Raw genomic sequence first — 26,335 nt, 5'->3', positions numbered from 1 at the left:
ATGGGGGGTGGAAACATCATGCTTTGGGGCTGTTTTTCTGCTAAGGGGACAGGACGATTGATCCGTGTTAAGGAAAGAATGAATGGGGCCATGTATCGTGAGATTTTCAGCCAAAACCTCCTTCCATCAGTGAGCGCTTTCAATGGTTGACCAAATACTTATTTTCCACCATAATTTACAAATAAATTATTTAAAATTCCTATTATGTGAATTATTGGATTTTCTTTTCACATTCTGTCTGTCTCTCACAGTTGAAGTGTACCTATGATGAAAATTACAGACCTCTGTCATCATTTTAAGTGGAAAACTTGCACAATCGGTGGCTGACTAAATACTTTTTTGCCCCACTGTATACACCGGTGCGCTGTATAGTCCGGTAAAATACGGTAATTAAGCACATGAACAGTGCCAGTAGGTAACTAAAGAAAAAAAAAGATAAATGGTGTCTAAAGAGCCACCATCTTTCTTGCCTCCAAAGGTCAAAAAAAGTTACCATCATCTATTTTTTCCACCCAAGATCGCTCTGGGCTGACGAGTGTAGAGAAGATCGAGCAGTGCCAGGAGGCGTACCTGCTGGCGTTCGAGCACTACATCAACCACCGCAAGCACAACATTCCTCACTTCTGGCCCAAGCTGCTGATGAAGGTAACAGACCTGCGCATGATCGGAGCGTGTCACGCCAGCCGCTTCCTCCACATGAAGGTGGAGTGTCCCAACGAACTCTTTCCGCCGCTCTTCTTGGAGGTCTTCGAGGACCAGGACGTGTAACTGAACTAAGGCTACCCCTCTTGACACTAAAAAAAACAAACATAGGTGGAGGGGGTACATTTGGTAAGAAGAAGTAGGAGAAAGCTAATTTTTTTTTTTCATTATCTAATGGGAACACACCCTGGGAACATTTACCCAGGGCTCGGGGGTCCCACGCCCGCCACCTACCACCAGCACTCGACAGCGCAAGTGAGAAAAAACAATGTGGCTTCTATGTCTTGTCACTTTAAAATGTTCAGTACAGTTATCTAAACCACACTCAAGTCAAACTGTATGCAGACACACACACACACACCTCACAACTGTAGTTTCCTCATCATGATCTCAGACAATCCACTCCATAAGCTTCTTTGCACCTTCCGTATCAGCAGCAGCGCTCTCTGCAGCCATGACAGTGTTTGTCAACCTACCTCCCCTCACATACTGACCTCTCAATGTATCTCGCACACACACACGATCCAAAACACACATGCGACACCTGCACTTTTTACCTCATAGCTTGTAAAATATAGTGTCTTATTTATCGGTGGTTTATACCTCTAGTAGTTAGACGCAGTATAAAAGCCCGACTTGCAATATAATATCATGTAATGGTTGTGATACGCCGGAGCACAACTCTCAGCTTTTCTTCTGTGTGAAAAAAAATTAATATAAACGCACACCTTATATTTTTCTACCCATAATCAGTGACGGCTGGTGCAGTTTTTAATGTGGATCTGGAGACCACATCAGAATTATTGCAAGCAAGCAAACAACTCATTTTGCATATCAATATTTCAATCCAACATGAGCTGTAAAACATAATAAAAATAGTATTAATAATAGTAATAAGCGTTTATTTATTAAGATGTCCGTATTGATCTTATTTGGGTGTTGACAAGGAAGCTAATTGGAAAGACAAAGTAGACTTGTAGGAATCCAAGTGTCACTTTAGTAGGGGTGGTCAATATTGCACATTTTGGTATCGATCCGATACTAAATAAATATTGAAAATAACAATATTTTTGACTTGTAAATTTAAAGAAATAGTAATAACTATTTTATATATATATATATATATATATATATATATATATATATATATATATGTATGTATGTATGTATGTATATATATATATATATGTATGTATATATATATGTATGTATGTATATATATATGTATGTATACATATATATATATATATTATATATATATATATGTATATGTATGTATGTATTTATATATATATATATATGTATGTATGTATATATATATGTATGTATATATATATATATGTATGTATATATATATATATATATATATAAATATATATATATATATATGTGTGTATATATATATATATATATATATATATATATATATATATATATATATATATATAAATCAGTGACGTGCTGTGAACACCAGGTGAAGTATACATACTTTTTTTTTACTGAAATTCATATGTGCAGCTCTAGTCATTGTTGATTTAGATTGCACATTAGAATTACAGGAAAAAAAGGGAGTTATTTGCTTTCATAAAAACGTTATCATAATGATATTATGATATGATAAATGGGTCCAAAAAGTATTTGATAAAGTGGTTATTACATACTTTTTGGTTCCATTTGTATTGTGAGTGTATCTTACCTTTTTGTATTTGTATCTGAAGCAGCAATAGCTATCCTCCATGAAAACGTACTTTTTATGATCACATTCATTTTTTCTTAAATTCAATTTAAGATAAGTATTTAATCGTGGATACAGTATATAATCCTCCATATTGGCAGACACATTCATTTAATTTAATTTCATTCCAAGAAATTAACCTATATTTTTGCATCTGACAAAAAACACCCACAAACGCTGGCTTACTCTAATAAAAATGGCATGTTTGTTATAAATACAGTTAAAAAAAAAAAAGAAAAGAAAAATATGCTGGTTTCCGCTGGAGAGACGTGTGTCTGCTAGCTTGAGCGCCCCCACTTCTCCCAGTGTGGCGAGTCAGAGTACTGCTGAGGTATTGAACTGCAAGTTGACAATGTATTGCCCCCTACCTTGAGGCAGAGGTACTTGCTGCCTCATGACCTACCTTTCCCCCTTGGCAACAAGCATGCGCCCCCTCGCACGCACACACTGTGTGTAGCCGTGGAGGCACCGCCTGTGTCTGCCACACTTCGCGTCTGCTTCATTAGTTTGATCAGGAAACATGGAATTTCCGCGAATTTGACCATGAAAATTATCAAAATATACAGGAACCACACCAAAATCACATAGAAAGCATAAACCAAAAGAGAAATATTAAAACTTATTTTATTTTATTACATTTTGGACATCCCATGGTTAAGCCACCAGGTGGCAGGTGAGGCACTGCCTCACTTGCCTCCCCTGACAGCACGTCACTGATATATATATATATATATATATATATATATATATATATATATATATATATATATATATATATATAAATTATTAAAATTGGAAATTAATTTAATATTTGTGTAGTAATGTATTATTATTGAACAACAAAGGAAAAGTGTGCAAATATTCTCTTTCAGTACAATAGCACAAAATGTATTTTTTTCAAACAATTATTATTTAACAACACAAAAAACTAAAATAATGCAATTATTTCCTTTTATTACAATAATGCAGTAAATAACTTGTAGCTCTAATTCAAATACAGTACTCTGTGTCCATGTTCTTATGCCGCTAATTAATTTAAAACCTCTTCTCACTCCTGCGCTTACCAAAGGCATGCAGTAAAAGTAAGCATGCGCTAATTATTTTAAAAACTCTGCTCACTCCGGCACTTACCAAAGGTATGCAGTAAAAATTTGAGTGTGTTGGTCTTGGTATCAGTACTATAGATGTTTGCATCAAACCGCCCTGCCCCTATTAGCTCGATAGAAACATGCTTGAGACACTAAGACTCACTCTAAAAACAAAAGTGGATGAAAGAAAAAAGAGGCATGAACTGCACTGAAGCTGTTTGCTCATAAAGTCTTACTTTCACAAGCATTTCTCTTATACAACAGCCCATTAGCAGTTACATAAAGTCAATAAAGAATTTAGTGCACGCTGCCTGCTCCCCAGCCAGAGAATCAGGCCAACGCTGAGATGTGCTTTTGTACTTTGTTGGCAGAACAAAGCCCAGTTGCTCACATGTGCAGCAAACACTTCTGCCTCTTCATTTGTGAACTGTAATTCGAGCTAAAAACAACAAAGAATGTTATATATGTATGTATGTATATATGTGTGTGTGTATACGTGTATATATATATATATATATATATATATATATATATATACATATACATATATATATATATATATATATATATATATATATATATATATATATATATATATATATATATGTATATATATATGTATATATATATATATGTATATATATATGTATATATATATATGTATATATATATATATATATATATATTATGTATATACATATACATATATGTGTATATATACATATATGTATACATACACATATATGTGTACATAATTACATGTATGTGTACATAATTACGTGTATATGTACATAAATACATGTATATGTATGTATATATACATATATGTATGTATATGTATATACATATATATGTGTATATACATACACATATATGCATATAAATGTATATGTATATACATATATGTATAAATATATGTATATGTATATACATATATATATGTGTGTGTGTGTGTGTGTGTATATATATACACAGTATATATATATATATATACAGTATATATATATACAGTATATATATATACATATATTCATATTCCCAGGATTTGTAGATTTCTTCAATAAATTCCCATTAATTATTATATTTTGGTGGCCGAGGAGTGTTCACACCGACTATTAGCCAGCCGTCCCTGATTATATTGCGTTGACATCATACTTAAGTAGTAAACCAGCAACCACTGATGTTGCCCAAGCCACGAAAAAAATACAGTTTCAACTGCCATTGTTATTTTTAAGTAAAGAACCATATATTTTCCTCAGGAGTTCCACACCAAAGGAGAGTGAATGTTAACTCAAAACAAAGAAGAAAGTGCATCTAAATGCGGAGCGATGGTTACACCGTCTCATACATCAATCACAACATAAAATAGCAATCTCCCACATAGCATCGTGGTTAAGGCAGGACATCACAGAGCATCATCGATAGGAAAAAAACGATGCTCATTTTGTTAGGTAAACACATTTTTATTATAAGCTAAATTATTCATCTCTCAGCATTCACATATACTATTTTTAGTCTGAATGCTTGTTTTTCATTCATACACTCATCCCTATGAAATAGAGAATTATTCCATCACCAACATATACCTCCTGTCTTTGCTGCATCTGACACATAAACAAACGTGTGTCTCACACACACACACACGCACACACACACACACACACACACATTCGTGTGTTTTTGTTATTATTCAGGACCTCGGTTATGTTTGCGTTGCTAACACCACTCTGCTGCACCATCTCATTGTCAACATTACCACTTAACATACACTGTGACCCAATAATACCCCCTTTCTCACATCCCAACCAGTGGGGTTCTTACATCACTTACCTCGTGGGTTGTACCTGTTTCAAACACCTGCTGAAAAAAACGGACCGATTCTACCTCACCTATCATGTTGGTGCAGCCGAAACACATGCTTGTTTAAACGTATGATACAAAACATACTCCGATGTGTACAGCAGCGCTCTCTACGTGGGCCGTGGATCAACAGGCGGCCACCATTATGGCTCAAGTTCATTTTTGTGGGACCAAGAGTTTTTATTCAAGATGACGCAAGACCAAGGGGGCCCTGTTCAGCGTGCATATTGTGTACTTAGCTCCTTTTTCAACACAAAGAACAAGTCGCAGGCCACACTTTGAACACCCCTGACTTACGAGCATATCTGCTAAGCATGTACCGTAGCAAGAGGATTCGTATGGCCCCTTTCATCGGCACTAACAACTTTATCCACCAGATAGCGGTAGAGTGTTGAATATCGGAAAATTTGTTTTGTGGCGATATAGAGTGGCACTTTCCATCATTTTCAGCAGACTGCATTGCACGCAAGGTCCACCCAGGAATGGGGCCACATGAATCCCTTTCCTATTTATCCATTGGAGATTAATCCACAACGTGCATTTATGCAAATGAGCATCAGTTGAAATAGATCACCTGATATGCCCGCTACACACATGTCGATGGCACGTCTGCATTGGGCCCCTCTTGACCTTACGTGGTGCCGACGTAACCTCATGACAGAAGGTCATTTGGCAGCCAAAAATGGGACTCCTGCAGGAGACATCTTGGCCTGATCGAATCAAGCCAACAAGACGGCGGAGTTAAAATAAAAAACAGCCAGCCAGCAGCCTCTGGATTCATCCAAGCCAAGAGTAAGGAAACAGCCCTTGGAGTCATGTGACTCAGAACTGGACCTCTTGAGCCGGAGGCAACAGAAACAGAACGCTCAAGCCATTCGCCATCGGACAAAAAGCGACTGTCTTGTCCCTAAAATGTACACCCTTTGAGTTTGACGCCGCTGAAATGATCTCTACCATTTACCATCCACAAATTACAATCAGGTTTTTTCTGTTGCACTAAAACTACAATGGATGTAAAGAAGCCGAAACACTTTTCTTTTATTCCGTTCAGTGTCATCTTTCTTTTCTCTTCTTTGCTTCAAACTACCTTGACTGGGGTTGCAAAATACCAGTATTGGGAACTTTGTGAGAATTCATGGGAATTAATGGGAATATTCATCTCAAAAGGGTAGAAATCAATAAAAAACATCTTTGTGACCGCAGGGTTATACTGTATATTTAGTTTGGTTTATCCAACGAGCTTATACAAACAGAAAAATCTATCTAGAAATTTTTGATCAAGCAAGTCATTTACTGCAATAAATTGTGATTAATCAAACTCAAAAGTGGGATAATCTGGGATACTTTTTTATTGTTTGACAATCTAAATTATGCAAGCAATCATTCATGCAAGTAAATTTTGCCATTAATCATTATTGTAATTGATGTGATGAAAAAACTATTTGTATTTTGCCGCCGATGTAAATTAGTCAAGCAAGTCATTTACTGTGATTAATCATGATGTATTAAACATTTAAGGGAAGTTTGGATTAATCTGATTTAAAAAATGTATGATGTTATTTTAAATTATACAAGCAAGTCATTTCCTGCGATTAATCGAGATTAATCAAAATTCTAAATTGTGATTAATCTGATGAAAAAAATATATTGTTTGACGTGAATGAAAATTATGCAAGCAAGTTATTTACTGCAGTTAATTGTGATGAACCAAATTAAAAAGTGTGTTTAATGTTGCGATCTGTGACTCAGATCTTCACATGTTTATTTTTCCATCTTTGTTTCATTCTCTTCTGACCCACTTACTTCCTGTTTAGTCCGTTACCATGGTTACACATTGATTTCACCTGCTCCTCGTTTTCTACACACCTGGTTCTCCTTGATTTCTCCCTATATAAGCTTTCCTCTTTTCTTTGTTCAGTCTCGGATCCTAATTTGCCCACGCGCAACAGTGACGACTCTCGACCTGCATCTTTGTATGTATATTCTCGCTAGCTTTTACGCTAAGCCATTTGTTTATTTAATAAATCCATTTATAAACTTACCTTGTTGTGTTCATCGCTTCGACGCATCCCCGGAAGAACCAATCCGGCATTACAATGCCACACAAGCGTCACATTTAATATTGTCATTAACTTTTAAGCAAGTCATTTACTCGGATTAATCATGATCAAAATTGTGATAAGTCTAATGGACATATCACAATTTTGTTGTCGATAATCTAAATTATGCAAGCAAGTTATTTACTGCAATTAATCGCGATTAATAATGTAAGCAAATATTTACTGGGATTAATCACAATAATGATTAACCTGATTTTAAAAAGTCTTGTTTGACGGTAATCTAAATAATGTAAGCAAGTTATTTACTGCGTTTAATCAAAATTCCAAATTTTAATTAATCATTGGAACATGTTTATTGTTTGACAGCACTATGAAAAACCCAAATTGAGTATGTCATTAAAGAAAAATCATAAAAATATTTTGCACCACATTATCTTGCATTGAGATGCACTTGTATTATAGTAATACTAATTTGCACACAGGCGTTAATGACATTTGTACATAATTCCCATTAATTGTCATTAAATCCAATTGGTATGTATCCAACTGAATATTTCCAAAATATCTTTATCTTGTCGGATGTTTCCACCTCTTTGCAACCCTAATCATGACCTTATTGTAAAAATAATCTTCATTGTTGAAACACACACACACACACACACACACATTGGGGCTGGTTTCACAAATATGATTTCTGTTTAATGATGATGGGAGAGCTGTGTTTCCATGGTAACGATTAATGCAAATTTGTGGCACCCAACATTGTAAAAGGAAAATGAAACGCAGTCAAAACTTCTTCTGCATGTATTTCATGGGGAGAACAAACATAAAATCAACGCCAATCAAAGACGATCTTTGTAAAAGCAGCACCCTGATAGCGATACCGTATTTAGGTGCCGCTGCTCTTTGTTTCTAAATTAAATTGCAGGGTATTTAAATAGAACTGTAAGTACTGATTAAACACACACATACAGCAATAAAATGATCAAGCAGTGCAGTTTCACAGTAGGCCGCACCGAGCCTGCTGTGTGATCACCTTCACTCTCAAAGAACTCTGCCAAGTGGCTCATGGTTCTGATATGTTCATGTATCCAGCAAACACACACACACTATCCACCTTATTTTTCTGCCGCCATTGGCTGACCAACCCAAATCCCATTGTCAACCTGTCCAAGCGATCATGTAGCACACCCTTCATCATATTCGTGAGCTTCTTTCTACTCGCGTTGATAGTCAACACCAAAAGGACCTTTGTATTGTATCGTCCCCGTTTTCTAAACTCAGGATCATGTCCCTGGGCACAGAGAGCACATATTGTGTTCCGGGTTCAGTACTGAAGTTCGGTATCACAATTTGAGCTGGCGGCCATTCCCGGTGGTTATCTTTCTCGCTCAAACTAACCCTCTGCAAAAGCAAAAGACAAAAAAAACAAAAAACGATCACCAGCACCAGAAAAGAACGCACTGCCTTCACCATGATCACGTGCACCAGCATAGCAGAAAGTCAGACTAACAGTCCGTTTACCGTGCCAGCTACTGCAACGCCATGTTCAAACACCTGGTAAAAACATGTTGGGGGCGGGAATATGCTGCAATCTACACTACTGGGAAGTTGGAAATAAACCCTTTTGTGAGACAAATCCAAAATAAAGATTTTCTCAGGTCTACCTGCAGTGTTTACCATTCTTCAATTATTATAGTTATAATTAAACCACCAGATTTGTTTTGCCCCCTTAAACCTTTTTAGTAAATGTGCTCTCAAACACACTATGATGGGAATTTGTGTAGCTTTTCGTTCAAACTACACACAGTAGAAGGTAATGTAACTCTGCTTCCCAACAAACTTCTTACGCTTATATCGCGGCTGACGCATCTGTTCATCAATATAGCTAAATATTAGACGTATGTTGTCTTTAAACCAGTCTTACATAGAGACCAGGCAGGTCCTCCTTGTGCGCAGATCACGCCCTGGGGGTCCCGTATTGCAAGAATAAGTGCACGCAAAATGTCAATTAATGAACAGCAAGATGCTTCATATGAAATTTTACCGCAAATGTATTCCTAGCCTCTTCCAGCTCCGTCACTGAGAAGAATGTAATGACAAAAATCCCCCAAGGAGCACTGTGTTAATGCTGGGCTTGTATGTAAAAGAGCTAGGTTTAATTCCAGGCCAAAATGGTGTCAGAAAAAAAAATTAAAACGTATTTAAAATTTGCGCTTAAAATATGTTTTCGGAATTTTATAAATTTATATTATTATGAATGTATTTCCCATGAATTCATTTTAGTAAAGAACATCAAATTTAAATTAAAGTCTGCTTGAAAAAGTATACATGAATTATGATTTTTGGAATGGGTGGGGACTAACAATATAATAATGCAGTTTTTTTATCGCGTAAGTGTGTTATAAGGCTCATACGATATAAACACAGCACATGTCAAAATAAACATAAAATACCCGGAAAAAATACAAATCTCATCTTGCTAGTATCGATCCAAAACTAATATATCAATATGCGGATCGATCTACCCACCCTTGATATATAAATAAAGTTGTCTCTTCTTTGAATAAACGCCTGGTACTCTCTGGAGTTAAAGGTACAGCCACTGGTAGATTTTTTTTTTCAATTGTTTTAAATCAGGGTTATTAAACTTGTTTTAATTGAGAGCAACATGGCAGTTATGGCTGCCATCAGAGAGCCGCTTGTAGTAGCGAATTTTGTATGAATTTGCCTCTGGATTTCATTATTATATAAATTGTTTTAAGTAGACTGTCAATTTTACCTTAAAAACTTTACATTTACAAAATTATACTGTAAAATATATATATTCTTTATTGTTTACAACTAGTTATGGTAAAAGGAAAAACTTAGCTGCCAGTTTTTCTACCGTAAAAACAAATGTCTGGGAAATCGCAAAAAGCCGCTGCCTGATCAGGGCTCAGAAAATCTGTAGAGACTCTTCCCACCCTCACCAAGTAATGTTCTCACCGCTGGACTCTGGAAAGAGCTTCTGCAGCGTCTGTAGCAGAATTTCCAGGTTCTGTAACAGCTTCTTCCCTCAGGCCATTAGACTTTTGAACGCATAATAATAATCCCCTCGATTCCCCTCCAAAAACGTATTACCTCGCTGTAATATAAGATAATATAACATACATCTGTAAACCTGGATACATATGCAACAGTGCAATATAATTATCTGTACAGTAAATCTATTTATATCTGCACCTTATTGCTTTTTTATCCTACAAAGAGCTAATGCAATGAAATTTTGTTCTTATCCGTACGGTAAAGTTCAAATTTGAATGACAATAAAGGAAGTAAGTCTAAATGTACCGTCTTTCCGTTTACAGTAATTCACCGTTAAAAACAACAACCGTATATTTTACAGTCAAAAACTGGGGAGCTCAGTCAATAGAATTTTTACTCAAAAAACAGTAATTGTTTTCAATTTACAGTAATATGCTGTAAAGAACAACATACAATTTATTGTCGTTTTTTTTAAGTTAATGAGTAGTTTGCTGTAAAGTTAAGTATTTTTATTTAATCAAAAACATGTTTGGAATGTATGATAATATGCTGTAATATTTGTTGCAATATTGTATACTATTAAAGTTGAAAAGGTATGCAATTTCAAGCTGTAGATATATTTTTTTCTGTCAAAATGAAAAAAAACAATTACAATCAATTTAGTGAGAAAAGAAATTATGTACTTTAGTGACACATATATTTTCCAGGTGTTTGCCGGCCATAAAAAATGAGTTTCGACTCCATCCATCCATCCATTTCCTACCGCTTATTCCCTTTCGGGGTCGCGGGAGGCGCTGGCGCCTATCTCAGCTACAATCGGGCGGAAGGCGGGACTCCTGTGTTTTAAATGGTGAAAACCCTTGGAGCGGGCCTGGGCAATTATTTTGACTCGGGGGGACATTTAGAGAGAAAAATGTGTCTGGGGGCCGGTTATTTATTTTTAAGAACACTAATAAAAAACCTCACAATGTCTGATTGAATGCTAAAAACGTTATGACAGACCTCCTTAAAAAACATAATGGAATTTTAGATTTTTCTATGAAGGATAGAACCCTGAATATTGACAAAATATGAATGTCACACCCCCTTTCGATCAATATATTCTACAATCAAGTGAAACGCAACAAACAGTGAAATAAGAACGCGAAGGGTACAAAATAAACCCACCTACAATCTGATATATCACTAAGCCTTAGAACTTTGTTGTGAAAATCTCCTTCCGTTGTCTGTGAAAACGCTTTCCGCCCACACTGCTTGGTGCCTCGTCTGAGCTACTGTGACGTAGATTACCATAGTAACTAATTAGATGACCATAGTAACTAATTAGTTTACTGTAGTAACTAATTAGATGACCATAGTAACTGGCATATCATCCAAAAGTGAAGATTCCAACCATTGAAATACTTTGTACAGTTGAAGACTTACGGTCATTAGAAAACTAAACTTTACATCTTAAACATCTAAAACAATTATTTGGGAATGTCCGGCAGGCCAGTTTAAAAAGCTTAACGGGCCACATGTGGCCCGTGGGCCTTAATTTGCCCAGGTCTGCCATAGAGGCAAATAGTATGATTTTAAAAGAACTTGTTAAGGTTTAATAGTGCAAGTAGTTTCTGACTTCCCAGTTTCCTGGCGTGCAGCATTAGCCTGCGAGAAAGTTTGAGACATATTTGACAATAGTCTCCTGACAAAGAAACGCTGTAAAATCCATCACATGGACTACAGAGTGAGCATTTCAGGAAAGTGCAATTTAGACACTGTCCTCTTCTGTTGCATGTGTTTGAGCATGGCCTAAATTGTAGAGTGGTAACGAGATTATTTAGTCTGTTCTTAAGGAAAATTCCAACCTCTGCATCAACTTTCTTTACTTCTTAAAGAAAATGCAAATTCAGTTCATATTTTTCCGCCCCAACTAACGAAACCTCATGTCTGTGTGTCTGACACTTAAAATACTATATACATTTTACCTCATGTTTACAATAAGTTTAACTGTGAACGTGTTGTTGTTGGGATAGAAAAAGAACACTTTTAACATTCATGCGTCTGCCTAAAAACAAATGATACTTACCCAGGGAAAACATCTGTCAGTCACCGTCCTCAGTCCTCTGTCCTCTACACATCTGTCTTGATCTCTCGCAGTGTGGACCCTCCTCCCTGTTTGTGTCATCTTCAAAGACATCTGTCCCAACTCGTGCAAACACTATTTGGTGGAGAAAGGAGACATTTCTCACCAGGAGTATGTCCACATGTGGAATGTAAAATAATTGACATTGTACCACATTAATGTTGTGATTCTGATGTGCGATGTCATCATGTGCTTGGTTAGGGAAGTGTGCAAAAGTAAGACAAAGCCAAGATTGAGTGGCACGATGCCACTGAGATTTTCTTTTGACATTATTGTGCACATTAAAGACTTTGGGGGGGGACCCTAAGAAATGTGTTGTAAAATATGTTTTTCTTTATTCTCCTTTGTCTTCTTCAATGTTCATCTGATTTTCTTGGAAGAAATGCTGGGTCTGTTTGTGTTTATGCTTTAATAGATTTGGTCAATCATTGACTTCAGCTTCCAGTTGGCCTTTTATTAAAACAAATATTTGACAGGAAACTTAGTAAATAACCAAGTGTAACTTTGCATGGATGGATAACAACTTCAGCCCATTAGCGTTCCAAAATCTACAAACCTTTTCTTGAATATTTTAGAAGATGTTATTTTTTTTAACTATTCAGGTTGTGCTGAAACCGATTTTCAGGTTGAATATACAGGCGGTCCTCGTGTTGCACCGTTTCATGCTACTGCGTTTCGTGGTAAGTCGTTTTGTGGTACTGCGTTTCGTAGTACGCCGCTTCATGGTACGTCATTTTGTGATACCCCGTTTTGTGGTATGCCATTTCATTTAACAGTTTTGTGTCACGCCATTCTGTATTACAGCGTTTCGTGTTATGGCATTTCGCGTTACGCATTACAATGGTTTGCGTTATGACCGTTTGCGTTAAGGCGTTTGGCATTACAGCTTTTTGTGTTATGCTGTTTTGGTTAATGCCGTTTCAGGTTTCACAGTTTCACAATACGTTTCGCATAACGACTTCGAATTATTGCGGTTTGCGTTACAGCGATTCAAGTTACAGCAATTCACTTTACGGCATTTCGCGGTACGATGATCTGCATTACGACTGTATCGGGTTACGCCATTACGCATAATGACCTCTCGTGTTAGGCGATTCACGTGACGGCGTTGACATTTTGCGTTACATTACAGTGCTGTCACAGCAACAAAACTCGTATGTATACCGAGGACCTCCTGTATACACAAAGTGTTGCAAAAGGCCATTTTCCATTGGAAGTTTCAATGGAGAATTTTGGAGTTGGACACTTTCTATGTAAATGATTAAATCTTTTTCAATAGATTAAAATAAATTTAAAAAATTGTAAAAAAAAACATATATATATATATATATATATATATATATATACATATATATATATAAATATGAATATGTATATATATGTACGTATGTGTCTATATATATGTGTGTAAATGTATATATATATATGAATATGTATATATACATGTGTGTATATATATATGTATGTGTCTATATGTATGTATATATATATATATATATATATGTATGTATGTATGTATGTATATGTGTATACAAATAATACAATAATCCCTTGCCAAAAATGATAACACACCCTTACGGTAAGTCTAAGTGGATAACTATTGGATGTTATCAGCAGCTGTCATATCTGCTTCCTTAAAAGTCTTTATTAGGGAGAAAAAACTATCATTATGTGGGTTCCAATACAACGTGGCCTCACTACTCCTGTTGTAGCCTGCAAGTTTCTCCAGCAGATCAGTGCATGTATCCTCAATAGCTCCAAAACACATCGTACAATCTTGTTGTAAAAAACGTGATTTTTTTTTTTAAGGCTTTAATCAATTTACAGTCATAAACTAACCTGCATTGCCGGTTTTATTGCTGTAAACTACCACAAATTCTCATGATGACCCATGAAAGTGTCCAACTTCCTTAAAATTTTACAACTCTAATCCCACACGAGGTTTAGGTCCTTTTATTTCATTAAATAATGTTGTAACCCTTGACATGCACAAATTGTACGTACTTTATATATATATATATATATATATATATATATATATATATATATATATATACTTATACGTATACAAAAAAAATGTTTGATTATAAACTGACCATCAATGTCCCATTTATTGCCATGGAAAGTACCGCTAAGCTAGTACTACGACACCTTTATATTGCATTTATCAGAGCTTTTATCAATTTCCGATAGTTTTTGTTTCAGTCAACTACAACGTGATGGCTTACTTGAGCCTTTGCTCTTAAAAAAAAATAAAAGAGAATATAAATGCTTTGAGGCTTTAGATTTTTTGACATTCATCAACCAGGATCCATCCACTACTGTAAAAAGATATATCTTAATGTTGTGATAAGAATTTTGCTGTTTGTGGATTAAAAAAAGAAGTGAAATTTACCGTACGCATTATCAACTTCTCATAAAACACCACACTGCTTTGCGTGCGTGCAAAGTTGATTGTGGTTTTATGACAAGACTGTTTAGTGCCTGTTCCAGAAACGTCCATAAATGTAACTAAGACCGGGGTAAGAAAAAAAAGAACAGTAAATTGGCTGTGAATCACATAGCATCTGTTCACGATTGTAAACTAGCATTGTGACAAAGTTGTGGCTCCTAGCACTTACTGCACTTCCTGTTATGTCTATCAGCATAAGCATGACATATACGGTATGAAGCCATTCTTTGACTACATCAGACGGCAGACGTGTTTTCCCGACCAAGAGAGGACCGCACCATCACAAGAGCAGCAGTGCAAATTACAAGATCTTGTCCAAACAGAACTTTGGCAACACGCCTCTCTAAAGTCAGAAATATGACCGTCTTTATAATAATTCCAAAACCCAGGCCAATAAATTGTGCCTTGAATGAGAGACTTAGGACGCCGCGTCCCAGACTGCCGTGATGAAAATGTCCTCTCTTGTTTTGTTTTTTTTTCGTCCTTTTCACTGTGACTGTATGCAGCCCTGGTTTTGTAAATCATCACGTGAGGCTCTGTGCATGCAGAAGGCGGTTTTCCTGTTGGCGAAGCACTCGGAACTTTTTGGCACAGCGCGAAGTTGAATGTAAAAGCTGAAAGAGATGAGGGTCTTGGATACCCTCTGGTGAGTGTTTGACGATGTGTTTGATACGGTGGTGCTGCTTGGGGGTTTATCATGGGCACAGTTGTTTTGTCTGCTTTGTTTTCCAGTGACAAATCAGTGTGGCACAATCAAAGAATGGCTTGTGTTTGTGGCTCTGTGATATCTATTTTCAGCATTATAAAAACCATTTGATATCAGCTTGTGTTTCAAGTTTTTGTCTTCTGCATCACATGGATTTAGAAGTGTTGCGCACAAGTTTACAGGAAACTAAATCTACATCATTACCATAAAGGTAAACACACGTAAATTCATGTGTTCCATTTTAAAATGTAATTTGTTATGAACTACTAAACCAGTATTAACTTTGACTTGTTCGTATAATGTATGTTTACATTATTACATGTGTCTATTACGTTGCGTTTCCAGACTTTAAAGGCCTACTGAAATGAGATTTTCTTATTTAAACGGGGAAAGCAGGTCCATTCTATGTATCATACTTGATCATTTTGCGATATTGCCATATTTTTGCTGAAAGGATTTAGTAGAAAACAACGATAAAGTTCGCAACTTTTGGTCGCAAACAGAAAAGCCCTGCCTTTACCGGAAGTCGCAAACGATGACGTCACATGTTGATGGCTCCTCACATCTTCACATTGTTTTTAATGGGAGCCTCCAACAAAAAGAGCTATTCAGATCGAGAAAACGACAATTTCCTCATTAATTTGAGCGAGGATGAAAGATTTGTGTTTGAGGATATTGATAGCGACGGACTAGGAAAAAAAAAAAAAAAAGTTTAAAAAAAAACGTGATTGCATTGGGACGGATTCAGATGTTTTTAGACACATTTACAAGGATCATTCTGGGAAATTCCTTATCTTTCTATTGTGTTGCTAGTGTTTTAGTGAGTTTAACAGTACCTGGTAGTCGGAGGTGTGTGTCAGGGAAGTCGACGGCAGCTTTATGGACGGTGCAAGCTCAGCTGATCTCCGGTAAGAAGCGACTTTTTACCACAATTTTCTCACCGAAACCTGCTGGTTGACATTCGGTCGGGATCCATGTTGTGTGTTTGTGTAGCTAAAGGCTAAAGCTTCCCAACTCCCATCTTTCTACTTTGACTTCTCCAATATTTATTGAACAAATTGCAAAATATTCAGCAACACAGATCTCCAAAATACTGTGTATTTATGCGGTTAAAGCAGACGACTTTTAGCTGTGTGTGTGTGTGCAGCGCTCACATTTCCTAACAGTTCGTGACATCACGCGTACACGTCATCATTACGCAACGTTTTCAAGAAGAAACTCCCGGGAAATTTAAAATTGCAATTTAGTAAACTAAAAAGGCCGTATCGGCATGTGTTGCAATGTTAATATTTCATCATTGATATATAAACTTTCAGACTGTGTAGTGGGTAGTAATGGGTTTCAGTAGGCCTATAAGGTGAAACTGTACAAATATTGAAAATATATATATAAGTGCATATAATTAAACAATATAAATAAACAATATTATATAAATAAATGTTTTCTTCCTTTACATCCATTATATTATCCATCCATCCGTTTTCTACCGCTTGTCCCCGTCAAAGTTGCGTAGGGTGCGGGAGCATATCTCAGCTGCATTTGGGCTGTAGGCGGGGTTCACCCAGGACAAGTCGCCACCTCATCGCAGGGCCAACACAGATAGACAGACAACATTCACACTCACATTCACACACTAGGGCCAATTAATTGTTGCCAATCAACCTATCCCCAGGTGCATGTCTTTAGGGGTGGGTGGAAGCCAAAGAACTCGGAGGGAACCCACGCAGTCACGGGGAGAACATGCAAACTCTACACAGAAAGATCCTGTTGTACTCAGGACCAGAGGTGGGTAGTAACGCGCTACATTTACTCCGTTACATCTACTTGAGTAACTTTTGGGATAAATTGTACTTCTAAGAGTAGTTTTTATGCAACATACTTTTACTTTTACTTGAGTATATTTATAAAGAAGAAACGCTACTTTTACTCCGCTCCATTTATCTACAATCAGCTCGTTACTCGCTACTTTTTTTTAAATCAATTTTTAATGCACGTTTTGTTTGTTTTGATTTTGTCAGACACGCATTCAAAGTAGGAACTACGCATGCCTGCGTTTCACCAATCAATTGCAGTCACTGGTGACGTTGGACCAATCAAACAAAACCAGGCGGTCACGTGACCGTCACAGTCGAATCCCTACCTAAAAAGTTGAAAAACTTATTGGGGTGTTACCATTTAGTGGTCAATTGTGCAGAAAATGTACTGTACTGTGCAATCTACTAATAAAAGTTTCAATCAATCAATCAAAAGTGTAAAGGAAAAAAGACACTTTTTATTTCAACCGTACTTCCCGTCACAAGCCTAAAGACTGATCGCACAGTTCCTGTCTTCACAATAAAAGCGCCGCTCCATCGCGCCTGCGCTAACAAAATAAGAGTCTCCGAAAGCCAACGCAAACAAGGGAGCAAGCTACGGAGTTTGCCGCCAATGTATTTCTTGTAAAGTGTATAAAAACGAATATGGAAGCTGGACAAATAAGATGCCAAAAACCAACGACTTTCATGTGGTATTAGACAGAAAAGAGGAACTTTTTTTCTCCTCCATTTGAAAATGTGGACATTATCAGCACAATACTGTCTGATTCCGATCAATGCAAGTCATCAGAATCAGGTAATACACATACTTATATTCTTGTCTTCATGAAAGATAGGAATCTATATGTTAAACATGCATGTATATTCATTAAAACACCTTCATTTCAACAAAAACGGCAAAATAAAAAACTATAAATTATATACTGTATATATATATATATATATATATATATAAATATATATATATATATATATATATATATATATATATATTAGGGCTGGGCAACGGTTCAAAATTTTAATCGAAGTTAATCGCACTATTTCTCAGATTAATCGCGATTAACTGCATTGTATACGCAAAGCCCAATAATGAATTCAAAAGTAGTGTGTCGTGCACCTTTTATTGGAATATTCTCCCACATGAACAAAAGCGCCAAAACATTTGTTGTGCAAACACAATTTAAATCAGTCCTTGTTAAACAGTGGCAGTTAAATAGCATATTTTATGAAAATCAACTCAAAAAATGTAAATACAAACATTTAAGTTATGTTTGTTATGGAAAATAAATATAATCTACATACAAATCTCTGAGCCACAATCATAACATCTGAACAGGCAATTTCTGAGGTAACCGCAGAAACATTTTTTTATCAGGGATCTTGTGTTTAAAAAAACCTATATGATAGGTAGTGGGCTGTTTTAGGGAATTTTTGATCAAATTATCCTTACTAACAATATTAATAATGTGTTTATTCTGCGTAGTGCACTTAAAATAATTATGACCATATCTAAGAATTGATATGATGGGAATTTTCCGTTTGTTTGCTTGGTGCTTTGATAAACTGAACGCATATACATGGTACTATATTGTGATGTTATGAGCCAGGGAAATAAAGAACTACCCTACCCAGCATGCAGCAGGAGTGACGAGCATGCGCGGTAGCCATGTGTGTCGCCATGACAGCATCTTGTATGTTGTGATATGCACGCTCTGAAAGCAAACGTTAAGAACTCAGCCAACACTCCTCGTCTGCATTATTCATAAATAGACAGACAACACATATACTCCGCTGCTTCACAGGCCGCTGGATGTAGCCGGCAAAGTATTCCCATGCTAGCTAGCCGGTCTAGCAAGCACGCGTCATTCAGTCCAAAACGGCCCGATCTATCCACATTCAGAATTGTCTGGCGGTCGTAAGTGATCCCGGAGGGACCACGCTGTAAGCCAGCCATGAAATTTGCAGAATTGTCCGGTATTTTTGCCAAATGTTCCATCTTTACCAAGAGCCCCTCGACGCCGAAGCCAACTCGTCGTGTTTGGAGGAAGAAGAATACTGAGTTGCATCCCAAGAACACCATACCTACTGTGAAGCATGGGGGGGAAACATCATGCTTTGGGGCTGTTTTTCTGCTAAGGGGACAGGACGATTGATCCGTGTTAAGGAAAGAATGAATGGGGCCATGTATCGTGAGATTTTGAGCCAAAACCTCCTTCCATCGGTGAGAGCTTTGAATGGTTGACCAAATACTTATTTTCCACCATAATTTACAAATAAATTCTTAAAAATTCCTACAATGTCAATTCCTGTTTTTTTTTTTCACATTCTGTCTCTCACAGTTGAAGTGTACCTATGATGAAAATTACAGACCTCTGTCATCATTTTAAGTGGGAGAACTTGCATAATCGGTGGCCGACTAAATACTTTTTTGCCCCACTGTATAATATTATATTATGAATAAATCCAGAATGCAGAGATTTTTTAATTAAATTTTTTATAATATATATAGTAACATTGGAAATGTTTCTTTTTTTTAGGATAATATATTAAATTTAATACACTATTGATGTTATTTTTTTTAGAATATTTCAAATATGTTTAAAATATTTATTTTATATTGTATATTAATAATGTGTATATACCCCGTCTTGAGGGGCACCTAATAGTAAGAATGTAGTATCAGTATGATTTGTTCTTCAAAAACCAAAAAATAGGTGAAACAAGATACTTAATTGTTTGTTGTATTTAATATTATTTTATAATTTGCTGAAGTCAGTGATGAGGTGTTGCCATGGCAATGCCAGACATGCTAGAAAAGGATGGGCGGCCAAGGCTGTTAGGGTTCAATACACTCTAAAAGGCATTGCATTTCAAAAGACATATTTTGCAACATTTGGAAAAAAACTACAAAAGATTGTAAGAAGCAAATCTCATCCCACTGGTGTGTGGTTTGTTGTAAGGGCGATGATGTAACAGGAGGCAGTTTTAGTGTCCACCAATACAGCGTCTTTCACCAGCACACACCCCCACCTACCCACCTCCCCCGGAAACTCTCCAAAAACACTCAGGGGCACAGCTGCTGACTTACTGCAGATTGCCATGGATGATGTGTGTGTTTGTGCATGTGCGACATTGTGCTGCTATTTTTATAGCCTTGTACAATTTCAAGGCATCCGCGAATCTGTAAGAAACAAGGAGATGAGGTCTACATCTGATTACCTTTATCATTACTCCCTGCTTATTCCTTATTCGAGTATTTAATGGGTTTTATGTTTAAATAGAATCACCAGTTAACTTATGTTTACATTTGTCTATTCTATTCCCGTTGTTTTTCACTGGGGGAAAAAAGGCCCTATTTTTTAAGTGTGATGGGAGTTATTTTTGTTCATGTTTGCAGCCTTGTAACCTATAAACAGAAAAGTATTGAAAAATTATATGAAGCCCTTTTCTGTTGCATCCCTGTCTGATGATTTACTGTCTAATGGTAATGGCAAAAATGTGACAGATTGATTGAGACTAACTTAAAAAAATGTCTATCAAAGATAAGACCTTCTGGAGGAAAGTTCTGTGGTCAGATGAAACAAAAATGTAGCTCAATTTTTGTTTGTGATGTCAGATGAAATTAGGATTGAGCTGCTTGGCCACAATACCCAGCAATATATTTGGAGGAGAAAAGGTGAGGCCTTTAATCCCAGGAACACTAATCCTACTGTCAAACATGGTGGTGGTAGTATTATGCTATGGGTCTGTTTAGCTGCCAATGAAACTGGTGCTTCAAATGGGACAATGAAAAAGGAGGATTACCTCCAAATTCTTCAGAACAACTTAAACTCATCAGGTTGGGTCGTGACTGCAGTTGGGTGTTCCAACAAGACAATGACCCCAAACACACATCAAAAGTGGTAAGGGAATGGCTAAATCAGGCTACAATTAATGTTTTAGAATGGCCTTCCCAAAGTCCTGACTTAAAAGTTTGGACAACTCTGAAGAAATAAGTCCATGTCAGAAAAACAAACTAATTTTTTCAACAGGAGTGGCCCAAGAATTAAACCAGAAGCTTGCCAGACGCTTGTGGATGGCTACCAACGGACATGTAACCAATGCTGTATGTATATATTTGACCCAGCAGATTTAGTCACATTTTCAGTATTATTTTTTATGACTAACAAGTATATGCTGCAATCACTCTATCACAAAAACATAAGAGTTGTAGAAATTACTGGAAACACAAAACAGCCATGACATTGTTTTTAACAAGTGTATGTAAACTTCTGACCGCGACTGTATATATGTATGTATACATATACTGTATATATATATATATATATATATATGTATATATATATATATATATATACATATATATATATATATATATATATATATATGTTTGATGTGTGATAATTGTATATATGTTTACATATATGTATATATACATGTATATGTTATATATATACATATATAAATATATATATATATATATATGCATAGATATATATACACATATACAGATATATATACATATATATATATATATATATATATGCATACATATATATACACATATACACATATATATATGCATACATATATATACACATATACACATATATATACATATATATATATATATGCATACATATATATATATATATATATATATATATGTGTGTATATGTGTATATATATGTATGCATATATATATATATATATCCACATTTATATATGTATATATATAACATATACATGTATATATACATAAATGTAAACATATATACAATTATCATTTATATTGGTATCATTTGTATTCTATATTAGTAATATATATACAGTATATACATGTATGTATGTATGTATGTATATATATATATATATGTTTATATATACAGTATATACATGTATATATATGTATGTATGTATGTATGTATGTATGTATATATATATATGTATATAAATATATGGTATATACATGTGTGTGTATATATATATATTTGTACAAATATATATATGCAATTATCAATACTTTATATAGAAATTGTTAAAGTGTCAGTAAATGCAAATGATAATATTATTATTATTTATTTTTTTTTTTGCTTCACTTTGTTCCAATAAACATACCCTAAAGGTCCTGTACAATACTTAGAAGATGATCAATAGGGTACAGGTACCCCTGTATGAGAACCTGTTAGCAAGAAGGTTGAAAGGTAATGCAGGTTTTGATTTTTGAAACCAAAACATGCAATATAGAGCACGATGGCAACAAAAATAACGAACAAATATTGGTAAATAAATACATTTGACTTACATGTAACTGTGTTCCAACAAGGGGTGTTGTGTCCCTGACGGAATATCAGAAGAGTTACAGTAAATACATTGGATTCATCTTTAAAATATTGTGTGATGATGGGTTCAACTCTCACTGCACCCGCATTCACCTGACTCAGCCAGATAGGCACAGCCACAGGAACACATGTATGGCCCATCCCCCTTTGCGTCCATTCATGCAGAATGGCGTTACGTAAGAACTGCTCACCCGCTCTCCTCACAGACATGTCCTTGTGTCAACTCCATGCGTCACAGCGGCATACAAATTAGAGGACCCACTGCATGAAATGAGAAAACAAAAGATGGACACAGAAAACACAAAGTAGAAAAAAGACAAGGGAAGGACGAGAATACAGTATGAAAAACAGGATTGAGATCTAAACCCTGTGGAATGCTCACACACACATATACATGCACGCAGACACAATCCCTGCAGGGACTAACATTAATTTCCTGAAGATTTATGAGTATATCCACATCCAAGTTGTGCAATTTGCCTACCCAGATGTAACCTTAAGTGGTGTGCAGAGCCACTTTGATCTCAATAGTATCGATACCCAAGGGCGGTATCTACAGTGGTCAACGGGCAAATACACCGCAACCTTCAAATGCGCCAATCACAGAACCCAGCAGGCACAAGACATTGATACAACGTTGATTATACGTACATGTCTTCTAAAACTGACAAAATAGTTGTATTTGTAAATTGAGACAATGTTGCTGCCCATTGTTGGATCCACGTTGTTGGCTGGGAATTGACCAAATTTCAATGGTCAACTCGACGTCTCAATCTGACATTAAATAAACGCTGTTTCAACGTTGTATTTGTGTTGTAGAACATTGTTTGGGAAATAACAAAATTTCAAAGGTCTAATCAACGTCTCAACCTGACCGTGAGCAAACGCAGTTTAAATGTATTTGTGTTGTAGAATATTGGTTGGGAAATGACCAAATTTCAATGGTCAAATCAACATCACAACCTGACATTCAATAAATGTATTTCAACGTTGTATTTGTGTTCTAAAATACTGGTTTGGGAAATGACCAAATTTCAATGGTCAAATCAACGTCTCAACCTGACAGTGAATACACGCTGTTTCAACGTTGTATTTGTGTAGTAGAATATTGGTTGGGAAAGGACCAAATTTCAATGGTCAAATCAACGTCACAACCTGACATTGAATAAATGTATTTCAACATTGTATTTGTGTTCTAGAACACTGGTTTGGGAAATGACCAAATTTCAATGGTCAAATCAACATCACAACCTGACATTCAATTAACGTTGTTTCAGTGTTGTATTTATGTTGTAGAATATTGGTTGGGAAATTATCAAATTATAATGGTCAACTCAACGTCTCAACCTGACATTGAGTAAACGCTGTTTAAACGTTGTATTTGTGTTGTAGAATATTGTTTGGGAAATGACCAAATTTCAGTGGTCCACTCAACGTCACAACTTGACATTGAATAAACGCTGTTTCAGTGTTGTATATGTGTTGTAGGATATTGGTTAGGAAATTACCAAATTTGGTCAAATCATCATCACAACCTGACATTGATTGAATGTTGTCAAAAAGCATGTTGTTCCAACATTTGGTTTGAGTTGCTCAATGCCAGGACTCAATTCAACAAGTTCTCAACGTTGTTTATAATGTTTAGTGAAAGAAAAATGTCGCTATCGGATAAACGCGAAAGTTAGGGCGTGATCTGATCAGAGTTTTTTTGTTGCTGATTCTGATACCGATCCTCCAAGAGTGAGATTGGCCGATATTGATACCAACATTATTCACATGTATGAACTATGATTTTTAAAGGATCCTTAACATGCAAAAACAACGCGTTTTATCTATTGGTACCTGCTGTTGTTTATTTGACATCTGCATAAGTCCCGAAAGCTTGAAATCAAACCATGAAGGCATTTTGGAGATATTCATTAAACAATCTTGCCTTCCTTCATACTTTCCGAAAACAAGCAGTTTGGAATTTGGCCCTTTGGTTTTTGCCTTTGATGACATCAGTGGAATACCAATATAAAGTCAGATTCCCTCAAAGGGCATTCCGTGCATGCGCCATTGTAGTCGATAATACGATATCAATGCGATAATTACGATTGACGTGTAATCGCTATCTTTAAAAAAAATGGGTTGGATTGGGTTAGATCAGTGGTTCTCAAATGGGGGTACACGTACCCCTGGGGGTACTTGAAGGTATGCCAAAGGGTACTTGAGATTTTTTTTTAAATATTCTAAAAATAGCAACAATTCAAAAATCCTTTATAAATATATTTATTGACTAATACTTCAACAAATTATGAATGTAAGTTCATAAACTGTGAAAAAAAAAATACAACAATGCAATATTCAGTGTTGACAGCTAGATTTTTTGTGGACATGTTCCATAAATATTGATGTTAAAGATTTTTTTTTTTTTTTGTGAAGAAATGTTAAGAATTGAGTTCATGAATTCAGTCTCCAGATGGATTTCGATTACAATCCCCAAAGAGGGAACTTTAAGTTGATGATTACTTCTTTGTGTAGAAATTCTTATTTATAATTGAATCACCTGTTTATTTTTCAACAAGTTTTTTGTTATTTTTATATCTTTTTTTCCAAATTGTTCAAAAAAGACCACTACAAATGAGCAATATTTTGCACTGTTATACAATTTAATAAATCAGAAACTGATGACATAGTGCTGTATTTTACTTCTGTATCTGTTTTTTCAACCAAAAAGGCTTTTCTCTGATTAGGGGGTACTTGAATTAAAAGAATGTTCACAGGGGGTATTCACTGAAAAAAGGTTGAGAACGACTGGGTTAGACCATAAACTACTAAGCATTTAAAACAAAGTCAATAAAACTTTCTATTCTATTCTTACCTAATTGTGGATTATAGTAGGCTATGTGCAATATGTCAAATTGTTCCTTGAGTGTATTAATAATAATCCCATTGTGGTTAATGCTGTTTAGTTTCTACTTTAGTCTTTTAGAATTGTCCAATAAGAAACGTATGTTTAATGTATCATAACATGTTATGGGGACGGTGCGGCGAAGTTGGTAGAGTGGCTGTGCCAGTAATCTGAGGGTTGCTGGTTCAATCCCCACCTTTTACCATCCTAGTCACGTCCGTTGTGTCCTTGGGCAAGACACTTTACCCCTGCTCCTGATGGGTCCTGGTGAGTGCCTTGCTTGGCAGCTCCCGCCATCAATGTGTGAATGTGTGTGTGAATGGGTGAATGTGGAAATACTGTCAAAGCGCTTTGGGCTCCTTAAAAAGGGGTAGAAAAGCGCTATAAAAGTACAACCCATTTACCATTCTGTTAAAATAAAGTCAATAATGACATTTTTGAGGGTCCCCTTTAATTTAAAAAGTATCAAAATAGATATTGGTACTGGTCCCGAAACCAAAGCCCTACACTAGATGCATGGAGTAGCATAAC

General features: G+C 35.8%; 1 protein-coding gene across 3 annotated transcripts in view; it reads left to right on the top strand.

Annotated features, from left to right (window-relative positions):
- The window catches only part of LOC133541057 (thyroid hormone receptor alpha), a 172,076-nt gene extending 170,292 nt beyond the window's left edge, over nucleotides 1-1,784 (top strand). For all 3 annotated transcript variants that reach the window (XM_061884132.1, XM_061884133.1, XM_061884134.1), the window contains one exon: nucleotides 518-1,784. In XM_061884132.1, the coding sequence (XP_061740116.1) occupies nucleotides 518-768 (251 nt within the window). In that variant the 3' untranslated portion in view covers nucleotides 769-1,784. The remainder of the gene's footprint in view (nucleotides 1-517) is intronic.
- Nucleotides 1,785-26,335: the final 24,551 nt, after the last annotated feature.

This window comes from Nerophis ophidion, linkage group LG23 (genome assembly GCF_033978795.1).
Source record: "Nerophis ophidion isolate RoL-2023_Sa linkage group LG23, RoL_Noph_v1.0, whole genome shotgun sequence".
NCBI lineage: Eukaryota > Metazoa > Chordata > Actinopteri > Syngnathiformes > Syngnathidae > Nerophis > Nerophis ophidion.
The sequence above is the reverse complement of the archived record's forward strand: the minus strand, read 5'-3'. Positions and strand labels throughout refer to the sequence as shown.